The sequence below is a fragment of the Pan troglodytes genome, chromosome 1 (genome assembly GCF_028858775.2).
Source record: "Pan troglodytes isolate AG18354 chromosome 1, NHGRI_mPanTro3-v2.0_pri, whole genome shotgun sequence".
Taxonomy (NCBI): Eukaryota; Metazoa; Chordata; class Mammalia; order Primates; family Hominidae; genus Pan; species Pan troglodytes.
In genome coordinates this window covers 222,715,691-222,739,108 of record NC_072398.2, presented here as the reverse complement: position 1 = coordinate 222,739,108, position 23,418 = coordinate 222,715,691, and the positions used below count along the sequence as shown (strand labels likewise).

Below are 23,418 nucleotides of genomic sequence, written 5' to 3'. Positions count from 1 at the left end.
AGGTCATGGAAGAGATGCCAGGCGAGGGGTGAGCATGGCAAGGCGAGGGGCTTCCCTGAGGCAGGGGGACGCCCAGAGGAGCCGGCAAGGAGAGGAGAGGGCTGGCCGGAGAGTCCTGGTCTGTGCCAGAGAGTCACCCTCTGCTGTTCCCTCACCCCAGCCGTCCTAGTGCACATTGACAACCTTCGCTGGGAGGGCGTGCCTTTCATCCTGATGTCTGGCAAAGCCTTGGACGAGAGAGTGGGCTACGCTCGGATCTTGTTCAAGAACCAGGCCTGCTGTGTGCAGAGCGAAAAGCACTGGGCCGCGGCGCAGAGCCAGTGCCTGCCCCGGCAGCTCGTCTTCCACATCGGCCATGGCGACCTGGGCAGCCCTGCCGTGCTGGTCAGCAGGAACCTGTTCAGGCCCTCCCTGCCCTCCAGCTGGAAGGAAATGGAGGGACCACCTGGGCTCCGCCTTTTCGGCAGCCCTCTGTCCGATTACTATGCCTACAGCCCTGTGCAGGAGCGGGACGCCCACTCCGTCCTCTTATCCCATATCTTCCATGGCCGGAAGGATTTCTTCATCACCACAGAGAACTTGCTGGCCTCCTGGGACTTCTGGACCCCTCTGCTGGAGAGCCTGGCCCATAAGGCCCCACGCCTCTACCCTGGAGGAGCTGAGAACGGCCGTCTGTTGGACTTTGAGTTCAGTAGCGGCCGGTTGTTCTTTTCCCAGCAGCAGCCGGAGCAGCTGGTGCCAGGGCCAGGGCCGGCCCCAATGCCCAGTGACTTCCAGGTCCTCAGGGCCAAGTACCGAGAGAGCCCGCTGGTCTCCGCCTGGTCCGAGGAGCTGATCTCTAAGCTGGCTAATGACATCGAGGCCACCGCTGTGCGAGCCGTGCGGCGCTTTGGCCAGTTCCACCTGGCGCTGTCGGGGGGCTCGAGCCCCGTGGCCCTGTTCCAGCAGCTGGCCACGGCGCACTATGGCTTCCCCTGGGCCCACACGCACCTGTGGCTGGTTGACGAGCGCTGCGTCCCACTCTCAGACCCGGAGTCCAACTTCCAGGGCCTGCAGGCCCACCTGCTGCAGCACGTCCGGATCCCCTACTACAACATCCACCCCATGCCTGTGCACCTGCAGCAGCGGCTCTGCGCCGAGGAGGACCAGGGCGCCCAGATCTACGCCAGGGAGATCTCAGCCCTGGTGGCCAACAGCAGCTTCGACCTGGTGCTGCTGGGCATGGGTGCCGACGGGCACACAGCCTCCCTCTTCCCACAGTCGCCCACTGGCCTGGACGGCGAGCAGCTGGTCGTGCTGACCACGAGCCCCTCCCAGCCACACCGCCGCATGAGCCTTAGCCTGCCTCTCATCAACCGCGCCAAGAAGGTGGCAGTCCTGGTCATGGGCAGGATGAAGCGTGAGATCACCACGCTGGTGAGCCGGGTGGGCCATGAGCCCAAGAAGTGGCCCATCTCGGGTGTCCTGCCGCACTCTGGCCAGCTGGTGTGGTACATGGATTACGACGCCTTCCTGGGATGAGGGCGCCTGTGCCCCTTGCCCGCTTCACTCCTGTGCTTTCCTTCGCCCGTGTCTTCCCTCCCTTCTCGGCCCCGCCACCTGCCCAGCGTGCCCTGGCTCTCCAGAACCTTCTATCCCACAGTCAGGCCCCAGAGAGGGCAGGACAAGCCTTGTCCCGATGCCTTTGACCGGCAGCTCTGTGTATTGGTAGATAGATGCAGAAACAAGGAAGAAATGGAGTCTGCTCCTGAGAAGCTTCAAATCCAGGCCAGGAGAGAAGTCTTAAGACCTCCAGCAGTTACACATTCATATCAACCAGCACAACACGGGATGGCGCCCAAACTCCGGCGTTCACAAGAGGAGACGTGACGTGGTGGGCTGAGGTTAATCAGGGAAGGTTTCCTGGGGGAGGTGATCCTTGAACTGGCTCCCGGGGAACATTCAGAGCATGATTGGTAGACAGAAGCGTGCAGAGGCGCCCAGGGGAGTACATTGCCCCGTGCAAAGCAGGGGCATTGGGGACTGTCTTGAGACCCTGAGGAGGTCAAGCCCCTCCTTCCCCAGCTGCCCCTCCTTCTAGAACCTCTGCACATCTAGCCTCTGGCCCTCCTCTTCACTGCCTCCACCTGCTCCGGCTTGCCATCCCTGTCTCCTCCATCCTGGCTGTGCAGTAGGAATTCCAGGCTCCTCCCTGTGTCTTTGCTGTTCTTCAGACTCCATTTATAGAGAATGAGGGCTGATAACAGGAATACAGCGGTAAAGACTAGACTGTGGAAAGGGTTCCAGAAATCTTTTTTTCTTTTTTAATTAAAAAAAATATTTGCAGAGATGAGCTCTTGCTATGTTGCCCAGGCTGGTCTCAAACTCCTGGGCTCAAGCGATCCTCCCATCTCAGCCTCCCAGAGTGCTGGGATTACAGGTGTGAGCTACTGCGCCCAGCCCCAGAAATCTCAGTGCTGTTTGGAGCTCCATTTCTCATTTGATGACTTGCTCTGCGTGGGGAGGTGGGGTCTCATTCCCCCAGCTTCCTCAGGGAGGACCCCTGCCCTCCGCTGCTCCTCTGTCCTGCTAGCCTTCCTCCAGGAAGCACACTGGGTGCAGATAATCAGGCCATTCCAGAGAGCCCCAATTTAAGAGGGTCATTTCCATCTCAGGGGACTCCCGCATGGGTGTTTCCGCTCTCAGTAGCCCCTCTTGTTTTACCAGGAAAGATCCAGTTAAATCACCCACTGAGGTGACAGCTCATTAGCGGGGAGAGAGATGGAGCATCGAGTGACGCTGGGCCATCCAGGCGGCTCTGCTCCCACCAGACAGGAGCTAGGCCTCACTGGCAGGGGGGCTGCCCACAGCCTTTTCAGGGGCTCGCTTGGCGGGTGACAGGGCCGCAGCCAGGCCTTCTCTCCCTGCCCCTTGGTGACCCCGTGGCTTCCTGTCTGCTGGCCTCTCCTGCTACTTATCACTTCACCACGAACTCTCTGCCTGAGACTGGGGAAGTAAGCGGGTATCTTCTCAGTGAGCGTAGGTTGGGGACTGTGATCTTGAGAAGCCATGGGCCAGCAATACCTGCTTTTCTGAAACCCCCAAGGAGGGCTCTGACATTCTTTTTAAAAACACCACAAAGCAAAATTCCCAGGACACGTGTAGTTTTGTTTGTTCAACATCCCACAACTTAAGGCTGGGAGATGGAATTCTTGGTTAAGGTCGATTTTTCTGTCTGGCTTCTCCCGCACCTTCCACTTGCTCTCTGGATCAGGCAGATATAAACTTTCTAGCGCATTTTGAGAGAGGGCTTTCTTGGGTGAGGGAGCATGGCGAAGTTGGTTTCTCTCTGGACTGTTTACACTTCAAGGCGGTGGATTTAAAGGAATCCTGGCTTTCATTTTCAATGCCAGTCTGAGACATGTTCCCAAGCCGGGGCTCTTGTTCACACTACTTACTCTGGCCACCAACGACAACCCAGGCCAGACAGAGCATCTCTTTTTTTTTTTTTTTTTTTTTTTTTTTGAGACAGAGTCTCTGTCGCCCAGGCTGGAGCCCAGTGGCGAGATCTTGGCTCACTACAACCTCCGCCTCCCGGGTTCAGGCAATTCTCGTGCCTAAGCCTCCCGAGTAGCTGCGACTACAGGCGCCGGCCACCATGCCTGTCTAATTTTTGTGTTTTAGTAGAGGCAGGGTTTCACCATGTTGCCCAGGTTGGTCTCGAACTCCTGAGCTCAGGCAGTCTACCCACCTCAGCCTCCCAAAGTGCTGGGATTACAGGCGTGAGCCACCGCGCCCAGCCAGAACATCTGTTTTTATACCCAGAGAGCGCCCCTCGTTAGGACACAACCACGGTGCCCAGAGCCGGGAAGCCGCCCTCCTGGCGCCCAGCATCTGAGCTTCTACACGTGATGGGCGGGCTCAGGAGAGGACAGGGAGTCGTGGTGGAAGTTCCACAGCTGGCCGCGTGGGGGGGCCCTTGCACTGCACTGCCGCCTCCTGACTGCCCCGATCCCCGCAGCTCCTGTGCCGGATTTCATTTCCCTCCTCTCTCCCAGGGTACCTGGCCCCAGCACTCTCCCATCTGTTCTTGAGGAACCGACTCCTCTTCAGTTGCAACACCAGAGAGAAAGGGGCCTCCACATGCCCAAGTACCCCTGCAGGATGAAGGGGAGGCCGGCCCTTGATGTGCCATTTCTGAATAATAGTCACTGCCGCCGAGTCTAGGATGTCCTGTTCTAACTCAGCCCTGCCTCGGATGCACCACCGATCTGTGCAGAGTGGGTGTGAGAGTGTGGGTGAGGGTCGAAATGCCAAAGGTCTACTTTCCAGAATCAAGTGCCTTCTGCAAATCACGTTGGAAAAGTCCAAACCTGGAGATGTCCCTGTGCCTCCGCCCCTACCCACCCCCTTTCCTTCAGCTGTGTTAGGAAGAAGTTTTCAGAACCCTTCTAGGCTGGTGGCTTTCAAACTTCAGACCATGATCTTCAGCAAGAAACGTGCCTTCCATCATAAATCAGTCCATTTGTTTACAACTGTGTTCCAAGCAGGTTTCATAAAGAAATTCTTACCCTTAGAACCTCGGATATCCTCTATGTTTTAGTTTTCATTTTTTTAAAATGCTTCTTAAAATTCACTAAATTGGGCTAGGTGTGGGTCATGCCTGTAATCCCAGCACTATGGGAGGCTGAGGTGAGAGGATCACTTGAGCCCAGAAGGTTGAAACCAGCCTGGGCAACATAGTGAGACCCCATCTCTACAAAAAGTTTTAAAACCAGGTATGGTGGTGCCCTCCTGTGGTCCCAGCTACTCGGGAGTCTGAGGTGGGAGGATCACCTGAGCCCAGGAGACTGAGGCTGCAGTAAGGTGTGATTGCACTATTGCTCTCTAGCCTGGAAAACAGAGTGAGACCCTGTCTCAAAAAAAAAAAAAAAAGGAAAGAGTGATGACAACAGCCCAGGGAGCAGCCCCGCTCAGAACCCAAGTCCCAAGTTCCAGCGCTGTGTTCCCAGGCAGGCTGTTTGCCTCTTCCTGGTCTGGAAGCCCTTGGGTCCTATGGTGGCGGCAGCTCCCACAGTCCAGGTTGCCTGGTGGGGACCAATGATTCCATCCGCATGGAAGCCCACGTGTGCACTTAGGGGCCCATAAATGGCAGAAGGGCCCCTCCTTTGGGAGACCATGTCAGTCAGCATCTCTAGGGCAAGCGTGATTACCATTTGTAGAGGGGAAGGAATCAAGGGACTTTAAGCTAGATCAAAATCTGGGGACAAATTCTCCTGCTAACTGCAAGTTAAAATAGGCCCTTTTTACTGAATTTCCTTGTTTGTTTCTCTGAAGACAATGCTTTAGCCCTACTCTTGGGCCCCCAAGTTAGCAGAGTAATCAAAGCTTCCTACCGTTTGGCCTACTATTCCAGACTAGTCCCTCGAGGGGTTCCATTCCAAAATATGCAGAGCTCAGGCTCCCAATTCCGGGCCTGTCTGCTTTGCTTGTGTTTCTCCTGTCTCTGTTCTCCCGGAGGGCCCAGATGGAACTCACGACAGGGAGGGAGACGCTTCCCACAAACCTGCAGGGCTATTTCCCAGAATTTGGTTTTCAAGTACAAAACTTTTTGTCCTGTAAGATATATGCAGCCTCACAGAAGCAGCCTCTGCCTCCACTTTACCAGCTACGTTTTTATCTTAAGCACATGGGGCTCCCTTAGAACTTACTCCACTGATTTAAAAAAAAAAAAAACTGCCTGGCAGCATCTCAGTGTCAGAGTGAGCACGGCACAGGAAAGGCCCGTGGTGACGAGGGTGAGGTGGCCACAGTGACCGGACGACAAATGAGACTCTGCAAATGAGACTCCAGAGGGTGAAGATCTGCGGTCTCCAGACGTCATAGGCCATGTGACCCACTAGGGGCCGCTTACCCCTGGCCGTCCGCTGGCTGAACTGAACGCATTCCCTCTCTCCGCAACTCTCCCGTGAGGCTGCACTAGCACTGGAAGCGGCACTGTTTGCATTGTACATAGGAAGGAAGGAAGTTCTTCCAGCCTCACCAGCACCTGGCAGCGAATCAGAGCCTGTGAGGGCATCCGAAGCAGTGATGCAGTGTCAACCTCCCAGCTGGTGCCACTCTGCCCTCGGGGGCTCCAAGCATTGTAACTCAGTCATGGGAGCTGCCTCTTTGGAAGTGCAGATTTATTCCTGTAATAATCCTGCCTGCTTTTACCTCTCGTCCACTGACTGAGTGTGAGTCGCGGTGTCAGTCGGCACAGTCCAGTGTCCATCTGCATTTGCTCATGCAGAGGGGGTGAGTTGGGCACTCCCTGTTGTTGGTTTTCCTTCTGCAGCGCACTGGGCAGTCTCCCTATAAAACAAAAACCCCACCTTCTGTGCCTTCTGCTTTAGAGCAGAGCTCCCCCTCCCATTTCCTCAGTCTTCCCTGCAGAATCTGTCCACCGGGGAAGGCAGCAGGAACCCTGGGCAGCGGGTGTTCTGGGAAGGCTAGTGACAGCAGATGTCATCCAGGAACAGCCACACACGGTTCTCCAGGCCGCCGTCAGCAGCTCGAGGTGGGGTATGAGTGAGAAGCTGAGGATCTCGCAGCTTGTTGCTGAGCAAGGTGCAACCGGGCTCACGCTGTCATCAGCACAAGACGGGATGGCAAGGGCTTTCAGACGCATTTCTGAGAGTCCAGCAAGCCAGGGGGAAGATGATCCCTTTGCCGAAGTGTTCCCTCTAGCCAACTTTTGGGAGCGCTTCTGTTTGCAAAGCTTTGGGGATGTGCCTGTCTCTGTGTGACCCACGAACGGGAAGGGAGAGCACTGGAGTAATGACACTTCTGCTGCTGCTTTGATTCTCAAGGCTGATCTTTAAAACCCTCGCCTTGCTGACAGGTGCTTTAAAGGCAGTCTGCATCTTTTCTTCCCTTGGTGTGGGAGAGGTAAACACTTTGATTTGCTGAAAGCTGTATGGAGTATATTTGAACAGCTAGTAGTTAGCTTTGAAAGTGGACGTGTGAACAGACACTACCTGTGTCACTTTGGGTCCTTCACTTTACCCCCACAGAAGTCTAGAGGCGTCTGTTACAAAGCGTTACGGGGCGCCTGCATGCAGGAGGAAGGACATGTATTAGCTGGAAATCATCAGGAACCCAGCTTGCCTCCATCTCTCTGAGATGTGCTGGGTACAGCCTGCCCCTCCTAGTTCTGTCCACCGGGAAGAGCCGGCTGGTGGCAGATCCCCAGGGGCAGAGCCCCTGCTGGATCCTGGGAGCTCATCTTTACCTGTGCCGGAGTGGGAACTGTGATTCCAGCCGGGCAGGTCAGAGTAGAGCAGTGCTAAGAGGCTGTTGCAGGAGAACTAGACGGGCGGGGCCTGCTGCATCTGGATCATGTTTCTGTGCTCTGCCCCACGCTAGGGACTCAGGGTCTGGGCTTCTGCCAGGTGAGGAGCAGAGAGACTTCCCTTGGGTGGAGAGGTGTGGGCATGAGAGCCACCCACTGCCAAGCAGCAAGAATGTTCGTGCTTTTTTCCAGAGAGGGGAACCCCACTGGTTTTTGTGGAAACAATGGAAACTTACAGATGCCTGCCTGGGATGATGAGGCACATTCAGAACAAATGCTTTTTTTTTTTTTTTTTTTTTTTTTGAGACAGAGTCTCGCTCTGACGCCCAGGCTGGAGTGCAGTGGCGCGATCTCGGCTCACTGCAAACTTTGCCTCCCAGGTTCAAGTGATTCTCCTACCTCAGCCTCCCGAGTAGCTGGGATTACACCACCATGCCCAGCAAATTTTTGTGTTTTTAGTAGAGACAGAGTTTCACCATGTTGGCCAGGCTGGTCTCGAACTCCTGACCTCAGGTGATCCATCCGCCTCGGCCTCCCAAAGTGCTGGGATTACAGGCGGGAGCCACCATGCCTGGCCAGAACAAATGCCTTTTTAAACCTTTTAAGAACATTTTTTAAATGTCTTTTTCTATGTCAAATGTAACGTTTATTTTTTTAAACAATAAAATTGATTTGCCAAAATCCGGGCTTTAATTCTTTATTTGGGGCATGAGATGTAGGGGTTTGTGGGCCCCAGCGTCATGCTGTGTGTGTTCTTGGAGGAGGGGAGGGCTGCCGTGAGTGAGGGACCTGAACCGAGGACAGCCGCGTGCCCGTTGCGAGTGTAAGTGTGTCTGACTGAGCAAGCCAGTGCATTCCGTTTGCAAGAGGGTCTGTGGGCCTCATGGGAGAGAGCGCGGTGGGCAGGATGATCGTATTTCATAGACTCCCAAGCAGTCTAGGAAGAGTCCCCCAACCTTCCCGGCAGCCCACTGGAGGGGAAGGAGCTCACCCCTGAGTGGGAGATATCAGGAGGGGAGGGTCTTTGAGGACACCAGAGCCTGATGCCTTCATTTGTCTTCTCTCCTGTCCCCTGCCTGAGTCCTACCTCCAAGCTGTGTCACACTCCCAGGAATGTAAGTGTTTTGGGGAAGTCAAATAGGATTTCAGGACCACTTGAGGTACAGGAGTTAGAGATTTGCAGGTTGTCACCAACAGCATGCAGGACCCACACAGGCTTGGTGACATCACAAGGTGGCGAAAGGAGCAGCGCACACATTCGAAATAGGTGAGCTCTGGGCAGGGACCCCATGGCAGAGGGGACAGAGACGGGTGAGACATGCCCAGAGCCTGCAAGGGAAGATGTCACGAAGGCCAGAAACCAGAGCTGCAGTGACCGTCCCCGCCTGTCCCTCAGATGGGAGGTGCGCGGGGGATCTGCTGCTTCCCGGGGGGTAGCCCAGGGTGTCCCCTCCCTGCTTCTCTGTGGTGATGGCTGCTGGTTCCGCAGTCCTCACAGAAACATGGCGGGGCAGGACTGTGGGACCCAGCCAGCGTCTGTGAGGGCCGCACTGGAGGGTCACCTGGTGTCCAGCCCCCGTTTGGGGACCCTCCCATACATGTGTTCTGGGGAGTTCCGATGGCAGGCATGGGGCGTGTGACCCAGTGCTAGCCGATCAGGACATCCAATGCCCACAGCCGCAGCAATGGGATCTGGGAGGGCTCAGGGCCCAAACTGGTCAAATCAGAGTGACCCCGAGGACTCAGGCTGAAGCGGCACCATTTCTCTGGATTCAGGCCTTGGTGAGCTGCAGCAGCCATCTCGGCACCACGGAGGCCTAAGGACAAGGCTGGCATGGAGGAGAGGAGAGCCCCAGGATCCCACTTCGGGGGCTGTCTCTGGGACCTGATTCCAGTCTCCTGAAGTCAGCCTGCGGGCCTCGTTTCTGGGTGCCTAAACTACCTTGTAGCAGCAGAACTTAATAGATACTGGAGCTAGTAGCTTTGTTACGTATTTCCGGAAGCCCAGCAGAAACCCCACACTGACCTAAGTAAGAAGGTGATTCTCATGAACCAAGAGGACAGATCCTTCTGTTTGGGGTCAGGGTTTCAGCAGTCCAGTGTGGCAACACCAGTTGGGTGGCCCCTGCTGTGCAGCATCAGTTTCTTCTTGCTTAATTGGAACTGTTTTCCTGATAGACCATAGTTTTGGAGATGCAGGGACAGATGGAAGGGCAGGAGGGGAAGAGTTGCGCAAATCATAAAAGAAGCCGTGGTGAAGACAAGCTCAGGAGCTGCCAGCCAGAGTCCACCTTCTCCAGGGTCTCTTACAAGCTCTTTACAGACAGCCAGAGCCCGGGTGGGGTCAGCCAGCTGCCCCTCGCCACCCAGCTCCACCCACGCCCTCTATTACCCCCATCTTCCCACTCACCTGTCGGGCTGAGGACCACGAAGGCAGAGACTCCACACATTCTGCTCCTTTTCATGTTTCTGGCACTTTACACGCCGCCCTGCAGTGAATGTGTGAGTGAATGAATGAGTGAATGGCAATAATGAAAGAGAGTGGTCAGCAAGGCGGCTGGAGGGGTGGAGGCCTGAGCGGGTGTGGGGCCAGCGGTGAGCCTGGCATGTGTCATCCTCTCTAGGGGAGGGAGGGTCTAAGCACATGGGTCTCCTGTGCCCAGAGTGGGCCAGGGCCTAGGGGTGCAATGGATGTGGTCCAGCCATGGCAGGCCACCACGCTTGTTGGCACCGTGGGATAGGAGGGCCACGCAGAAGCAGGGCAAGGTCTGACCCCCACTCCTGACAGCTCCCACTGGCTGCTGATGGAGAGCAAAGCCAGGGTCAGCGCCCACTGCTGGACGCTGCAGCAGGGATGGCAGCCAGGGGGGCCCCCAACAGCTTAGGGCTGCTCTGCCCCCCTGGAGAGGTCTCACTACAGCCCTTTCCTTTCCCCCATCCCCACTCACTGGCTGCGGAAACCCAGCCTCATGAGTTCTGTTTGTCTGAAGAAGTATCGTTGGGAGGAAAAATTATCAAACTAAGCTCATGCTATCAGTCAGGCCCTCCTCCTACTCCGTATGTCTTTATTTTTTTACTGAAAAAAATAAAATACAGTAAGCACTCGGATGAGAATATTAATCCATGGAGATTGCCCCCTTCAGCATTCACTGTATGAGGCCTTTTTATATTTGCTTTTTTAAAAGAAAAAAAATATATATTTTTTTTGATGGCAAAAACCTGGACACACATATTTTTGCAAAAATCACACATGCTTGTTACAAATGCATTGAAACAGTGCAGAACAGTACACAAATGTGTGTAAAGAAAATCACTGTCGTCCAGCCCTCCAGAAACGAACAACAGTAACAACGGGTGCACATCCTTCAAGACACGGATGCAAATAGAAGATTCAAAATATTTCGTAAAAATGGGATCCTCCTCTTGATGCTAATTTTAATCTTAATACTTAATAAATAATAGTGCATTAATAATTTTACTAGAAACTGAAGGAATTTCATTCCATTCAGAAATATATTTTGTCACACAATCAATATCATTTCCCAAAAGGTCTCTAACATTAGAAGTGTATGAAAAGCCAGGTGCGGTGGCTCACTCCTGTAATCCCAACACTTTGGGAGACCGAGGCAGGCAGATTATCTGAGGTCAGGAGTTCGAGATTAGCCTGACCAACATGGCGAAACCTCGTCTCTACTAAAAATACAAAAATTAGCTGGGTGTGGTGGCAGATGCCTGTAATCCCAGCTGCTGGGGAGGCTGAGACAGGAGAATCGCTTGAACCCAGGAGGTGGGGGTTGCAATGAGCTCTAATCACGCCACTGCACTCCAGCCTGGGGGGACAGAGCGAGACTCTGTCTCAAAAAAAAAAGTAGTTTATGGAAAAACATCAAGTCTGAAGTCCTTAATGAATTTTAATGTGATTTTTAACTCCCTGAATCAGTTTTGATTGGGGGTATCTACTGACTTTGACAAATACAGACATTGATTCTCCATCACTTCCCATTTCCTGGCTTCCAACTCTGGATTATTATTATTTTTTTTTTTTTTGAGATTACTCACTCTGTCACCTAGGCTGGAGAGCAGTGGCGCGATCTCGGTTGATTACTCACTCTGTCACCTAGGCTGGAGAGCAGTGGCGCGATCTCGGTTCACTGCAACCTCTGCCTCCTGGGTTCAAGTGATTCTCCTGCCTCAGCCTCCCAAGTAGCTGGGACTACAGATGTGCACCACCATACTTGGCTAAGTTTTGTTTTGTATTTTTAGTAGAGATGGGGTTTAGCCATATTGGCCAGGCTGGTCTCGCACTCCTGACCTCATGTGATCCACCTATCTTGGCCTCCCAAAGTGCTGGAATTAACAGGCGTGAGCCACTGCTCCCGGCCCCAACTCTGGATTTTTGTAGGCACATTATTTTTTCTCGCTATTCTCCAGGGTCCTTCATTGTTCCTTCCTTGCTGGCTCTGTCCGATTTGCCTCCTGTGGGCTCCCACCTGGCTGCCTCCCACTTCTAATGCCCAAACTCCAGGCACCGTCTGCTGTCCGGGAGGATGGAGGTATGACCACGTCTCATTTGTCTTCCTGCCTGTGGAGCACCCTTCTTCTCTGTGTCCTTCTCTTACTGGGGCCAGGGCTGCCCCATATTCTGGCTGTGTCCATCTGTCCCTCACGCATGTGGACAGGCAGGCTGACCACACAGCCTTGCACCGCCCAGCACGCGGGGCTCAGGTCCTAACAACTGCTGACTGCTGGCTCAGGGCTGGGCACTGTTCCAGGGGATACCAAGGAACCAAGACCCCGTCTTCCTGGGCCGTATGTTTTTTGTTCTCTTGAGTCTTTCATTGCTCCCTTATTTGGGTTTCACCCATCCATCTTCAAAAGAGTCTTCCTTACCCTCTGCTGCCCCTGTCAGCTCTCACCATTTTAACCCAAAGACTTTAAAGACGATAAAGGCACTATCTCGAAGGCCACCACTGCCCTCCTGCAGGACAAATGCACAGCTTGGAGGTTGCCACCACAAGAGGGTAAGAGGCCACCACCCCCACAACAGCTGACTCACAGCTCGGGTAAGAGGCTCCCAGTTTGCAGATGCGAAACCAAGGCTTGAAGTCACCTATCTTGCCCGAGATGACAGCTGCCAAGTGGCAACGCTGCTAGAGTCTGCCCGAGCCCTTAGTGCACTCCCGTAACCAGCAGGTCACACTAGGAGCCACTGCTCCAGGGAGAGGAAGAGCTGACACTGGGCAAACCAGCAGCTCCAGCCACCAGCAGCCGACCCATTGCCAGACACTGTGTTACATCTCCAGTCTGTATCAGGCCCCCAGGGCCCCCAGGGCCCCCAGGTCAGGACTCCAACCAAGATTGGGATCCAGTTTGCTCAGCTCTGGCTTATCCCTGGGGAAGTGTCTTCCTACTGAGCCACAGCAGAGAACATCATTCACTTGGGGCAGGAGTTGTCACCAAGGCCTGCTGGCTGCCACCAAATCTAGGAGACTAGAACAATGTCTCCCAATCCTGAGAGCAGGTCCAGACGGGTAACTTTTATCTTTATTGCCTGGGCTGCTCTATCGTCCTCTTCCTTTATTCTCTTTGTGAATTTAATTATGGGGGGCACATAGCCGAGGTTTGTCTACCTTCTCGCTTCTACCCCAAAGGGAAGGCAGTTTGTTAAGGGTGAATTTTCTCCCCTTGGATTTCTATTTATGTATAAAAACTACCTTGGGCCGGGTGCAGTGGCTCACGCCTGTAATCCCAGCACTTTGGGAGGCCGAGGCAGGAGGATCACTTGAGGTCAGGAGTTTGAGACCAACCTGACTAACATGGTGAAACCCCGTCTCTACTAAAAATACAAAACATTAGCTGGGCGTGGTAGTGCACGCCTGTAATCCCAGCTACTTGGGAAGCTGAGGTGGGAGAATTGCTTGAATCCCGGAGGCGGAGGTTGCAGTGAGCCAAGATTGCGCCACTGCACTCCAACCTGGGTGACAGAGTGAGACTCTGTCTCAAACAAACAAAAAAATTCATCATGTAACGAAAAACCACTTGTTGGCGATTGAAATAAAATATATATGTATATATAATATTCTAATGAAAAAATACAAAAATAAAATGACCCAGTAAGTACAAATTTCTTTGTAATAGAAGACAAATGCTGATATAATTTAAATCACAATAACAGCCAATGGCCTAAGAAAGAAAGGAAGGGAGGGTTTAGAAGACTCTCGAGATAGCCCAGGCACAGGTGGAGGCCCAGAAAAGCTTTAGGTCAGGAGAAAGGCGTAAACCCCAGGTCACTTGCTATGTAGGCAGCTGCAGGGATGCAGGGCACCCACAGTGAGAGAGAGAAAAGGCTGCCCTGGGCTGGAGGCCACAACACCAGACCCCAAAATCGTCCTTTAAGAGGTCTTGAGCCCCTGTGTATTAGTCTGTTTTCACGCTGCTGATAAAGACATACCCGAGATTGGGTATTTTATTTTGTTTTGTTTTATTTTATTGAGATGGAGTCTCGCTCTGTCACATAAGCTGGAGCGCAGGGTACGATCTTGGCTCACTGCAACCTGTGCCTCCAGGGTTCAAGCAATTCTCCTGTCTCAGCCTCCCCAGTAGAGTAGCTGGGACTACAGGTGTGCACCACCATGCCCAGCTAATTTTTTTTTTTTTTTTTTTGAGATGGAGTCTCGGTCTGCCACCCAGGCTGGAGTGCAGTGGCACAATCTCGGCTCACTGCAAGCTCCACCTCCCGGGTTCATGCCATTATCCTGCCTCAGCCTCCCCAGTAGCTGGGACTACAGGCGCCCACCACCACGCCCAGCTAATTTTTTTTTGTATTTTTGTAGAGACAGGGTTTCACCGTGTTAGCCAGGATGGTCTCGATCTCCTCGTGATCCGCCTGCCTCGGCCTCCCAAAGAGCTGGGATTACAGGCATGAGCCATCGCGCCCAGCCTAATTTTTGTGTTTTTAGTAAAGACAGGGTTTCACCATGTTGGTCAGGCTGGTCTCAAACTCCTGACCTCAAGTGATTGGCCCACCTCGGCCTCCCAAAGTGCTGGGATTACAGGTGTGAGCCACCCCACCCGGCCCAGACTGAGTAATTTATAAAGCAAAAAAGGTTTAATGAACTCACAGTTCTATGTGGCCGGGGAGGCCTCACAATCATGGCAGAAGGTGAGAGGCACATCTTACATGGTGGCAGGCAAGCAGAGAATGAGAGCCTAGTGAAAGGGGAAACCCCTTATAAAATCGTCAGATCTCGTGAGACTTATTCACTACCGGGAGAACAGTACTGGGAAAACCGCGCCCATGATTCAATGACTTCCCACCGGGTCTCTCCCACAACACTTGGGAATTCTGGGAGCTACAATGCAAGATGAGATTTGGGTGGGGACAGAGCCAAACTGTATCAGCCTGGTTCTAAACTCTCCCTTTCCAAGCCACTAGATTTCCATGCCACACCTCACTTTGATCCTGAATTTTGGCCATCACTTGCTATATTTCCCAGGACTCCTTTGGTTGCAAGGGACAGCAACCCAACTCGAACTAAATTTAAAAATGAAAAAATAAAAATAAAAGGAAATGTCCTGGCCCTTCTCCTTGGAAGGCCCCAGGGGTGGAAACAGCTTCAGCAGAGCTGGGTCCAGGGCCGTTAAGCAACGTCGCCAGGAAACTGTGAGTTCAGCTCCCTTTGCATTTGCGTTGCCAGATTGAGCAAGTCAATCTTCAAGATGCCTAGTTAAGTCTGAATTTCAGATAAAGAACAAATACAGTTTTAATATAAGTATGTCCCTTGCAACATTTGCGACATACTTATACTAAAAGTTATCTGCTGTTTATTTGAAATCCAAATGTGCCTAGATGTCCTCTGTTTTATCTGGCAGTTCCACCGTATGTATCAGCCATTTTCTTGCCTCCTGCATTTGGCTTTTCTTGTAAGGGAAAACGGCTCCAAGTAGCTCTCAGCGTCTTGATGGCCCAAGATGCCAGAGGAAGAGAGGCCATCGAGCTGCATGGCTGCACCTTGTACATCTAGGGAAGCCCTGGCTGGGTCTGTCGTGGATGCCGTGGCTGCAGCATTGGGAAGCCCCTGGGGTGCCTTCTCACTTCCCCCAACACCAGCAGCTTCCTCCCTCCTCTACCAGTTCTTGGGTAGGACTGGTTGAGAGTTTCTCAGTCTTTGTCAAGGGCAGTGCCAAGGCAGTTTCAAGCCTGGCTGTGCTCTCTCTTCCAATCGGATTCTGCCCAGAGCCCCTCCCCATGGGGATTCTGGTAGGGTTCACGTCTGAATCGATCACTTGCTGGATTGGGATGGGGGCCGGTTGTCCATCCCTGGGGTGTTGCACAGCCCTGGGTGGGATGCTCCCAGAAGGAAATGCTGAGCACAGAACCACACAGATCTGTGCAGGGGCTGGAGGTGAAAGTTCCAAGGGATCCCGGAACTTGTCACTAAGCGTCTACCAGGCCATAGAAATCAGGACGGCCTAGTGAACAGAAAAAACAACTTTAGCAGTTGTGATTCCATGTTCCAGGGAAGGGAACATCCACCCAAAAGTTTTTCTAATCATAAAGTTATTTCAGAAGCAAGTCATGCCCCAAGAAAACCACGCCGAGGGGTGTGTTTATAACCAGAGGCTTACAGGCAGTCGGCTCCAACGCCCACCTGCATTGGAGAGCAAAGTTCACAGAAGACTGAGGTGGGAGGGGAAGAAGCCTCTTCCTGCTCTCAAGAATCAGCATGGGTCACAGTGCTTCCCTTCCTCAGCTCCCCCACCGCAGGCTGCTAAAATGACCCCGAGTGCCTCAGAAATCTCAGGGCCACCGCAGCCTCTCCCCTCTCAGCCATGGTTCGATTCCTCATAAATATTAAGACTTCATGTGCTCCTGCGTGGATTTTCACCAAGTCCTAAAATGCAGTGTAGACGCTCCAGGGAAGAGGAAGCAAGTGACATTCCTGGCCCACTCGTACGCCACGAGCTCTGCAGACGCCGAAAGGTTGCTCACAGGAGGCGGAAAGTGCCAGGGGTTGGGCCTGAGGTCATGCAGAGGGCAACTGTGGGCCGGGGTCCCAGCGGCAGCCTCCCCACCGAGGGCTGTGTTGAACCCTGGAGAGAGAGGGCGAGAGAGAGAGAGAGAGAGAGAGAGAGAGACAAAGCGAGAGAGAGAGAAAGCTAGCATGAAGGCTTGTTGGAGGCCTGACTCCCCAAGGCCAGACCCTAAGGCCTTGAAGGTCAGCCAAGAAGTTGACCAAGCCAAGAAGTCCTGAGACTTGGAGCCGCAGGGCCAGTGGGGCACCATCTCCCCAGAACAAAAACTGTACCCCAAGAATTGAAGGGAAATATTATTTTTACTCTGAAACGTTCTGGAGCAGAATGCAAAATTCCATCCCTTTCAAATAGAAAACACAAGCTATTCCCACTTGAGGTGGGTGAGGGTGCTTTTGGGGAAAAGTTTGAGAGTCGCATCCTGGGCACTGGGCAATCATCAGAGGGTGTCTCCCTCGGGAGGGGTCCAGTCAGGCCTGGCTTCACGGGGATGGTCAGTGAGGCAGGGCTGGGCGATGGGCGCCGTCTCCTCCTGGAGTCAACCTTTCATTCATTCATTCAGCAAATGGCAGCCGTGGGGTAGGCAGCCATGCACATGGCAGTCAAGGCCCTCCCTTTCCATTCCAGACTGTGATTGATCCGTGCTCCCCTCCCCGCCCCACCCCACTCCCCGCCCCACCCCCACTCCCCGCCCCGCCGCTGGCAGCGGGCAAGGACCCACGACTCATCCCATGGCCTCCCTCTGGGTAAGTGCTTGTCGACTGAGTCAACGACTGAATCAGCCGCGGTTGTCAGGGCTCAGCTGGACTGAGCGCTGCTGCCTGTGGGCGTTTCCTCCTCATGCAGCGGCTGCAGGGTCCCCGTGCCCAGGGGTTGCCTCTGCGTGCTCACTCTGCCCCACGCTCTGCCCACAACCCTGCTCCATCCAACTCGCAGATGGAGCGGTTTCCTTTGAGCCCCAGTCCTGTCCAAACACACATGGGTGCTGGGCTTTCCCTGTGGCACATTTTCTACCCTCTGTAGGCGGGAAAGAGCAAGCACATGGAGGCAGCCCTGTTGTCCTTGGCCTTTCCAGGACACCTGGGAGGAGACAGCACCCTGTGAGGCTAAGAGCTGGACTCTGGAGTCAGAAAGGTCTGAGTTTAAATCCCAGCCCTGCTGCTGAGAGAGTGGCACAGGGCAGTTTCACCACTGTGAGCTTGTTCCTCCTCTGTGAACTGAATAATAAACCCTGCTTTCCAGAAAAGAGGCGCACAGAGAGGACTTTATCATAGGGCCCACGATGAGCTCCCGGGGTCCGAGCGAGAGACCCGCAGCACCACTTGGTGGGGGCAGGGCCGTGTGTCTGCATGTGCACCTGTTCATCTGCCCACCGCAGGCTCTCACGTACCAGGGCTTTGTCTTCTGCAAGGATGACCAAGACATGGCCCTGCACTCAGAACGCAAGGAGCGTTCTCAGGGGTGGCAGATGTAGCGAGAGCACTTGGGTCGGAGCCACAGGGCTCTGGGCAGAGACTGCGGTTCTGTGTTGAGAGAAGGCGGTTAGGGAGTCAGGAAAGATCTCCCTCATGTGGGGGCCTCGAATTAGAAGTTCAGCAAGTGCCACAGACTGATTTCACATCCCACCACAAGTATTTATTGAGCACCTATTGTGTAATAGGCACTGTGCCTGGTGCTGGGATACACGGGGTGGTAGCACAAAGGAAGACACTGCCCAGGGCTCCTGGCCAGGCAGGGACACAGACAAGGGCCCAAGGGATGGCAGCCCCAAGGGGCAGGGCCAAGCTGGGCCATGCGGAGGGTGCCGTGGGACTGCCTGGCAGGGGCATCTGTCCACCCTGGGGATCAGCGCAGAACGTGATTCCATCCTGATGGAAAAGACGTTTCGGCTGGGAGCAGAAAGATGAGGAAAGCGCTGCTGTGTGGCATGGGGCCAGCTGCTTCCCCTCTCTGAGCCTCGGTCTCCTCACCCACAAGCAGAGGGACTTGGAGCTCTGCTCTCTCAGGTTCCGGTGGCTCTGATGGGATGTGACGCCCATGACATTCCCAGGAGCCGAGAGGATCTCCTGCTACTTGATAACCTGGAAGGCCGTGAAAGCTTAGGGCTCTGTCAATGTAGGAATCAAGGCTGTGGAGGCAGATTAGCAGCAGTCCAGCCCCGGGCTGGGGCCTGCTCAGCACGCCTCCTCTGCACTGGCATTGCCTGCATGCCCGGGTCCTGCCACAACTGCACACTCCACCTCCCAGCTCGAGCCCCAGGGCCCTCTGAGAGGAGGCAGAGCTTCTCTCTTGGCCTTTGCTGCAGCTCCGCACCCTCCCCAGCCGGCCCAGGAGCCAGATGGGACCCTGCCGAGCTGCAGATCACCGTGCACCTTCCTGCAGTCCCCAGCCTGGGACCTGAGGAGCACAGGCTGATGGCCTGATGTGGCTTCCAGACAGAGCTCAGCCCACTCTTGGGAGGTGCCAGCTGCCTGGGTGGTCTGGTATCGGAATGAAATCCAGAGGCCAGAAGGAGCCCAGGGTTCAAATTGCCACCAATTTCCTGAAAGTTCCTCTAGAGCTCCGGGCAAACCCACCAGTTGATTGCGGAAAATAACAGACCCCTCACTTAAAACCAGATGTCAGCATCTGTCTTGAACCAGCCCAGGGAGACAGAGGCCCCTGCTCCCCCCTTTTCCTCCTCCTCCTCCCCCTCTTTTTCCTCCTCTTCCTCCTCTTCCTCCCCCTCCTCCCCCTCCTCCTTGTCTCCTCCCTCCCTCTCCCCCTTCCCCCTCCCCCCTCCCCTTTCCCCCTCCCCCTCATTGTCCTCCTCCTCCTCTTCCCCCTCCTCCCCCTCCTCTTCCCCCTCCTCCCCCTCCTCCTCCTCCCCCTTCCCCCTCCTCCTTCCCCCTCCCCCTCCTTGTCCTCCTCCTCTCCCCCTTCCAACTCTGCAACCAGGTCAACCACGACCTCTGGCCACACAACAGACCCTCTGCAAAGGAAACAACTTAGCTGGCACCTAAAAATATTGACTTGTGCTTTTCTTTAAATAGAAAGGAAACTCAGCTCACTCCACCCCAGTGCTCCTCTTTCTGGATTCGAGTGGGCACCCTGGGACCTCACCCAGACTCAGCCGCCCCCTCACTGAGCCACCTCGGTTCGGAGGGATGGAGCCATTCAGGATGGAGGAGGGAGTGGGGCTTGCCTGCTCCTGAGAAAGGTCTCCTGGGGCAGGGTGGGAGTGGGGCTGACCAGGATATCTCAAAGCCCCATTCATCCAGAGAGGGATGGCCTTTGATCAAGGAATGGGGTGTCTCTGTGGCACACATAAATCAGAGGATGAGGTGGTCACAGTTACCAGATGATCCATAAAGCAAGAAGAGTGACAAGGGCCAGGCACAGTGGCTCATGCCTGGAATCCCAACACTTTGGTAGGCCAAGGCTGAAGGATCACTTGAGGCCAGGAGTTTGAAACCAGCCTGGGCGACATAGAAAGACCCTGTCTCTACAAAAAAAAAAAAAAGCTAGCTGGGCATTGTGGCATGTGCCTGTAGTCTACAGGCAATAATTGGGAGGCTGAGGTGGGAGGATCACTTGAGGCTGCAGTGAGCTAGGATCATGCCACTGCACTGCAGCCTGACTCTAAAAAAAAAAGAAAAGAAAAGAAAAGGAAGGGGGTGACAGGGAGGCTCTGATGCCTCAAGCAGCCAGGCCTCACCCAGATCTCCTGGGCTTACTGAGCTTACCCCACCCCAGATCCCCACTTGGGCCTGTCTGAAAAGCAAGTTGGTGGACAGTGGCCAGGGCAGGAGCATCTCCTTCTGAGTTGGGTGCCAAGGCTGTGAGCTCTGCCTGAGAGTAGAGGCCCCTGGGCCCGGTGGCTCTACTCCTGCATCTGTGGCTGGCCTCATGAGGGCTCTTGAGCTCACACAGGCCCCTGCAGCTGGGAGCCCCTCCTTGATAATGAGGCACAGCCATGCGATGGGAACTAGGGAGAGACCCTGACGCACTGATGGAAGCCATCTCCAAATAAGGCTGTTGGGGGAAAGAGGAAAGAGGGAGCCCCGTGTGTGGTGTGCGGTACCCACCTTGGAGAGCACAGATGGGTCTGAAAGCTCTGGGCGATGCCCAGGAAGCTGACCAGTGGGTGACCACTGGAGAGGGGAATGGGGATTCCTTTTACTGTCGGAATCCCCTTTTCTCGATTTGGTTTGCGTTTTCATCCAATAATGCATGCTGCTCAGTTCTGAATGTTTGTGTTCCCCTCAACCCCCAAATTCCTCTGCTGAAATCCTAACCCCCAAGGTGGTGGTATTAGGAGGTAGGAGCTTTGGGAGGTGATGAGGTCATGACGGTGGAGCCCTTAGGATGAGATTTAGTGCTCTTGCGAATGTGGCCCCAGGGAGCTCCCTTACTCCTCCACCACACGGGGTCACACAAAAAGAAGCCAGCCCTCAAGGAACACCAAATCTGCCAGCACCTTCATCTTGGACTTCCCAGCCTCCAGAACTGTGAGAAATAAAATTTCTGTTGTATATTTCTCTTTTGCTTATAAGCTACCCAGTTTACAGTACTTTGTTACAGCAGTCTGGATGGACTAAGACACATGCAAATAGTTTTTAAAATGTCAGAGTGCGACAAGTAAAACAAACAAAAAAAAAACCCAACCACTTCCTACCCCACCCCTTCCCACGCCCAACTGCTACACCCAAGAGGTGACAACTTACTATTCTTTTTAGCTGTTCTGATATTTACTGCCGTATTTCTCAATAGCCTGCTTATGCTTCTGTTTTATAATCTTTTCATTTTTGGCATTACCTGGGTTCAATTCCAGGTGCTGCCACTTACTAGCTGTGCAACCCTGAACAAGTCACTAATCTGTGCCTCAGTTTCCTTATCTATGACATGGGATCATAGTACCTACACCATAGGGCTCATGTGAGGATTAAAGGAGTTTACACATGTAAGGATTTATTCTGTGCTTGGAACATAATAAGCTCTCAATTAAGTGTTGGCACTATTATTATTATCACTATTAACTTCCAGGTATGAGAGATGAGGAGTCACACTCTTCTTCCAACTTCATGGTATGGTTGTATTACAACTTTTGGTTAATCAATATTCATCATATTATTATCACTATATAAATATTGTTTACAGCTGAGCCATGTAGTGTACTATGATTAAATTTCCTTTATAGTTTATTTTTTGCTCTATTTTTCCTGTATGTAATTATCGCCTTGTCTTTTAGTTTCCTAACATGAGATTTTCCCCTCCAAATCACTGACAGAATTGTGACTTTTCTGTCAATATAACCAATATGTAAGGTCACTCATTGATTCCACTTCTGGAGCCTGTTGGCCTCCTCCTCCTCACTGCAACCTCCGTCTCCAGGGTTCAAGCGATTCTCCTGCCTCAGCCTCCTGAGTAGCTGGGACTACAAGCATGTGCCACCTAATGTTTGTATTTTTAGTAGAGACAGGGTTTCACCATGTTGGTCAGGCTGGTCTTGAACTCCTGACCTCGTGATCCGCCTGCTTCGGCCTCCCAAAGTGCTGGGATTACAGGCGTGAGCCACCGCGCCCGGCCTAACATATTTTTGTAAATGAGATAGACATTAAACAAATCAGTAAAAGAAATAAGTATTAACAATTGTGGTAAGTGCAATACAGGAAAAGCAAGAGTGTTTGACAGGGAACCTAATCTTACTAGGGCAAAGGGCAGATCAGCAAAAGTTACTTGAAGAAGTGATATTTAAGCTGTGACCTCAGTGAGTAGAAATTATCCAGGTTAGAAGGTGGTACAGAGTCTAAATACAGAGGAAAAAGAAAGCAATATATGAAAGCAGTATGGTATGAAGGATCAACCGGGGATCAGAGGGTACAATGGTAGAAAGGTGTGTGACTCGGTGTGATCAGAGGGGGGCCCATGGGAGCCATGAGAAAAGTAAGCAGCAGAGGGTCCTGTCCCAGAGTCCTCTTCTGTGGCCATGGCAGGGCCAGCGTGTGTCACCCCATGGTGAAGGTGGGCAGGTATGCGTATGTCCTTCCACAGGAGCCTAATGCTAACCTTGGCAGGGTCCCCTGGAGAAGGTTTCCCGAAGGCCACCTCAAGAGGCGGGGGCTGTAGCCCGTTAGACCTACAGACTCCCAAGGTCCTCCTTCGGTTCTTCTCCTGCTGTCTCTTTGTTTCCACTTGACTCAGTTTTGCTCAAGCAAATGTCTCCATTTGTTCAACAAACATTGTTTGAGGACGGTAGAAGATTACATTAGTGTTCAAATGTTTACTGTCCCCCCACCCAGTGAAGCAGCATCCTTTCCCATGGCCTGGGGCTCGACCATAGGACTTGTTTTGCAAAGCCACTGGAAGTGAGTGGATGGGACTGAAGCCGAATTGAAATGCACTCGTTCCGACAGGCTTTCCTCCTCCTCCTCTACCATCGCCAGGAGAACTTTCAGGCCTCCCACTGCCCTTCAGCCCAAACCCCAGGATGAACGCATGCAGAGCTGCTCTGTGGGCCAAGTCCAGGCAGCCTACATGCCAAAGCAGTCACCCAGTCAAGCCCAGGGGGACCCGCTGAGCCCCCTCCAGCCACCCTGCAGAAATGAGAATGAGAACAAATAGTTTGAAGCCACTGAGTTTGGGGGTGGTTTGTTCCACAGCAATGGATGACTGATACAAGGGACTACCACGGCTCAAGGTCCCACCCACATAAGCCTTGGGAGTTCAGTGGGAAGCAAAGGCAGACCCTCATGAAATGAACAGTCTGGCGAGATGTAGATTAGAATCAGACAAGTAAGTGTGAAAATCGCCCCCGTGACAAGTGCAATGAGGGGTTTCATGGGAGCGTGTGCCATAGGAGCAGTGAGCAAGTCAGACCACAGAGAGTCTGTGGCCATGTAAGGTTTTTGGACTCTATTTTAAAAGCAGTGAGTGGGGGTCTGAAATGTGCACTTTGCAAAGATCATTTCTGCTGCTGAGTGGGAAACAGATTGGGAGGGGCTACGAATGCCAGGAGGTGGGTGAGGAGGCTCGGCAGTCAACCAGGTGAGAAGCGATGGTGGCACGTGGCTGTCAAGGTCACGATCAAGGTG

At 53.4% G+C, this 23,418-nt stretch overlaps 1 protein-coding gene across 8 annotated transcripts in view; it reads left to right on the top strand.

Moving 5' to 3' along the window:
- Positions 1-7,993, top strand: part of H6PD (hexose-6-phosphate dehydrogenase/glucose 1-dehydrogenase) — a 35,672-nt gene extending 27,679 nt beyond the window's left edge. For 3 of the 8 annotated variants that reach the window (XR_010148302.1, XR_010148301.1, XR_010148300.1), the window contains 2 exons: positions 161-1,883; positions 4,038-4,558. Coding sequence is in view for 5 of the 8 variants with exons in the window: in XM_003307794.6 (XP_003307842.1) it covers positions 161-1,521 (1,361 nt within the window). In the remaining 3 variants the exon portion in view is untranslated. Of the gene's footprint in view, positions 1-160 lie in introns of all 8 variants that reach the window. The other 5 variants (XM_009447848.5, XM_009447839.5, XM_016953609.4 and 2 more) reach the window with 2 other exon arrangements.
- The last annotated feature ends 15,425 nt before the right edge of the window (positions 7,994-23,418 follow it).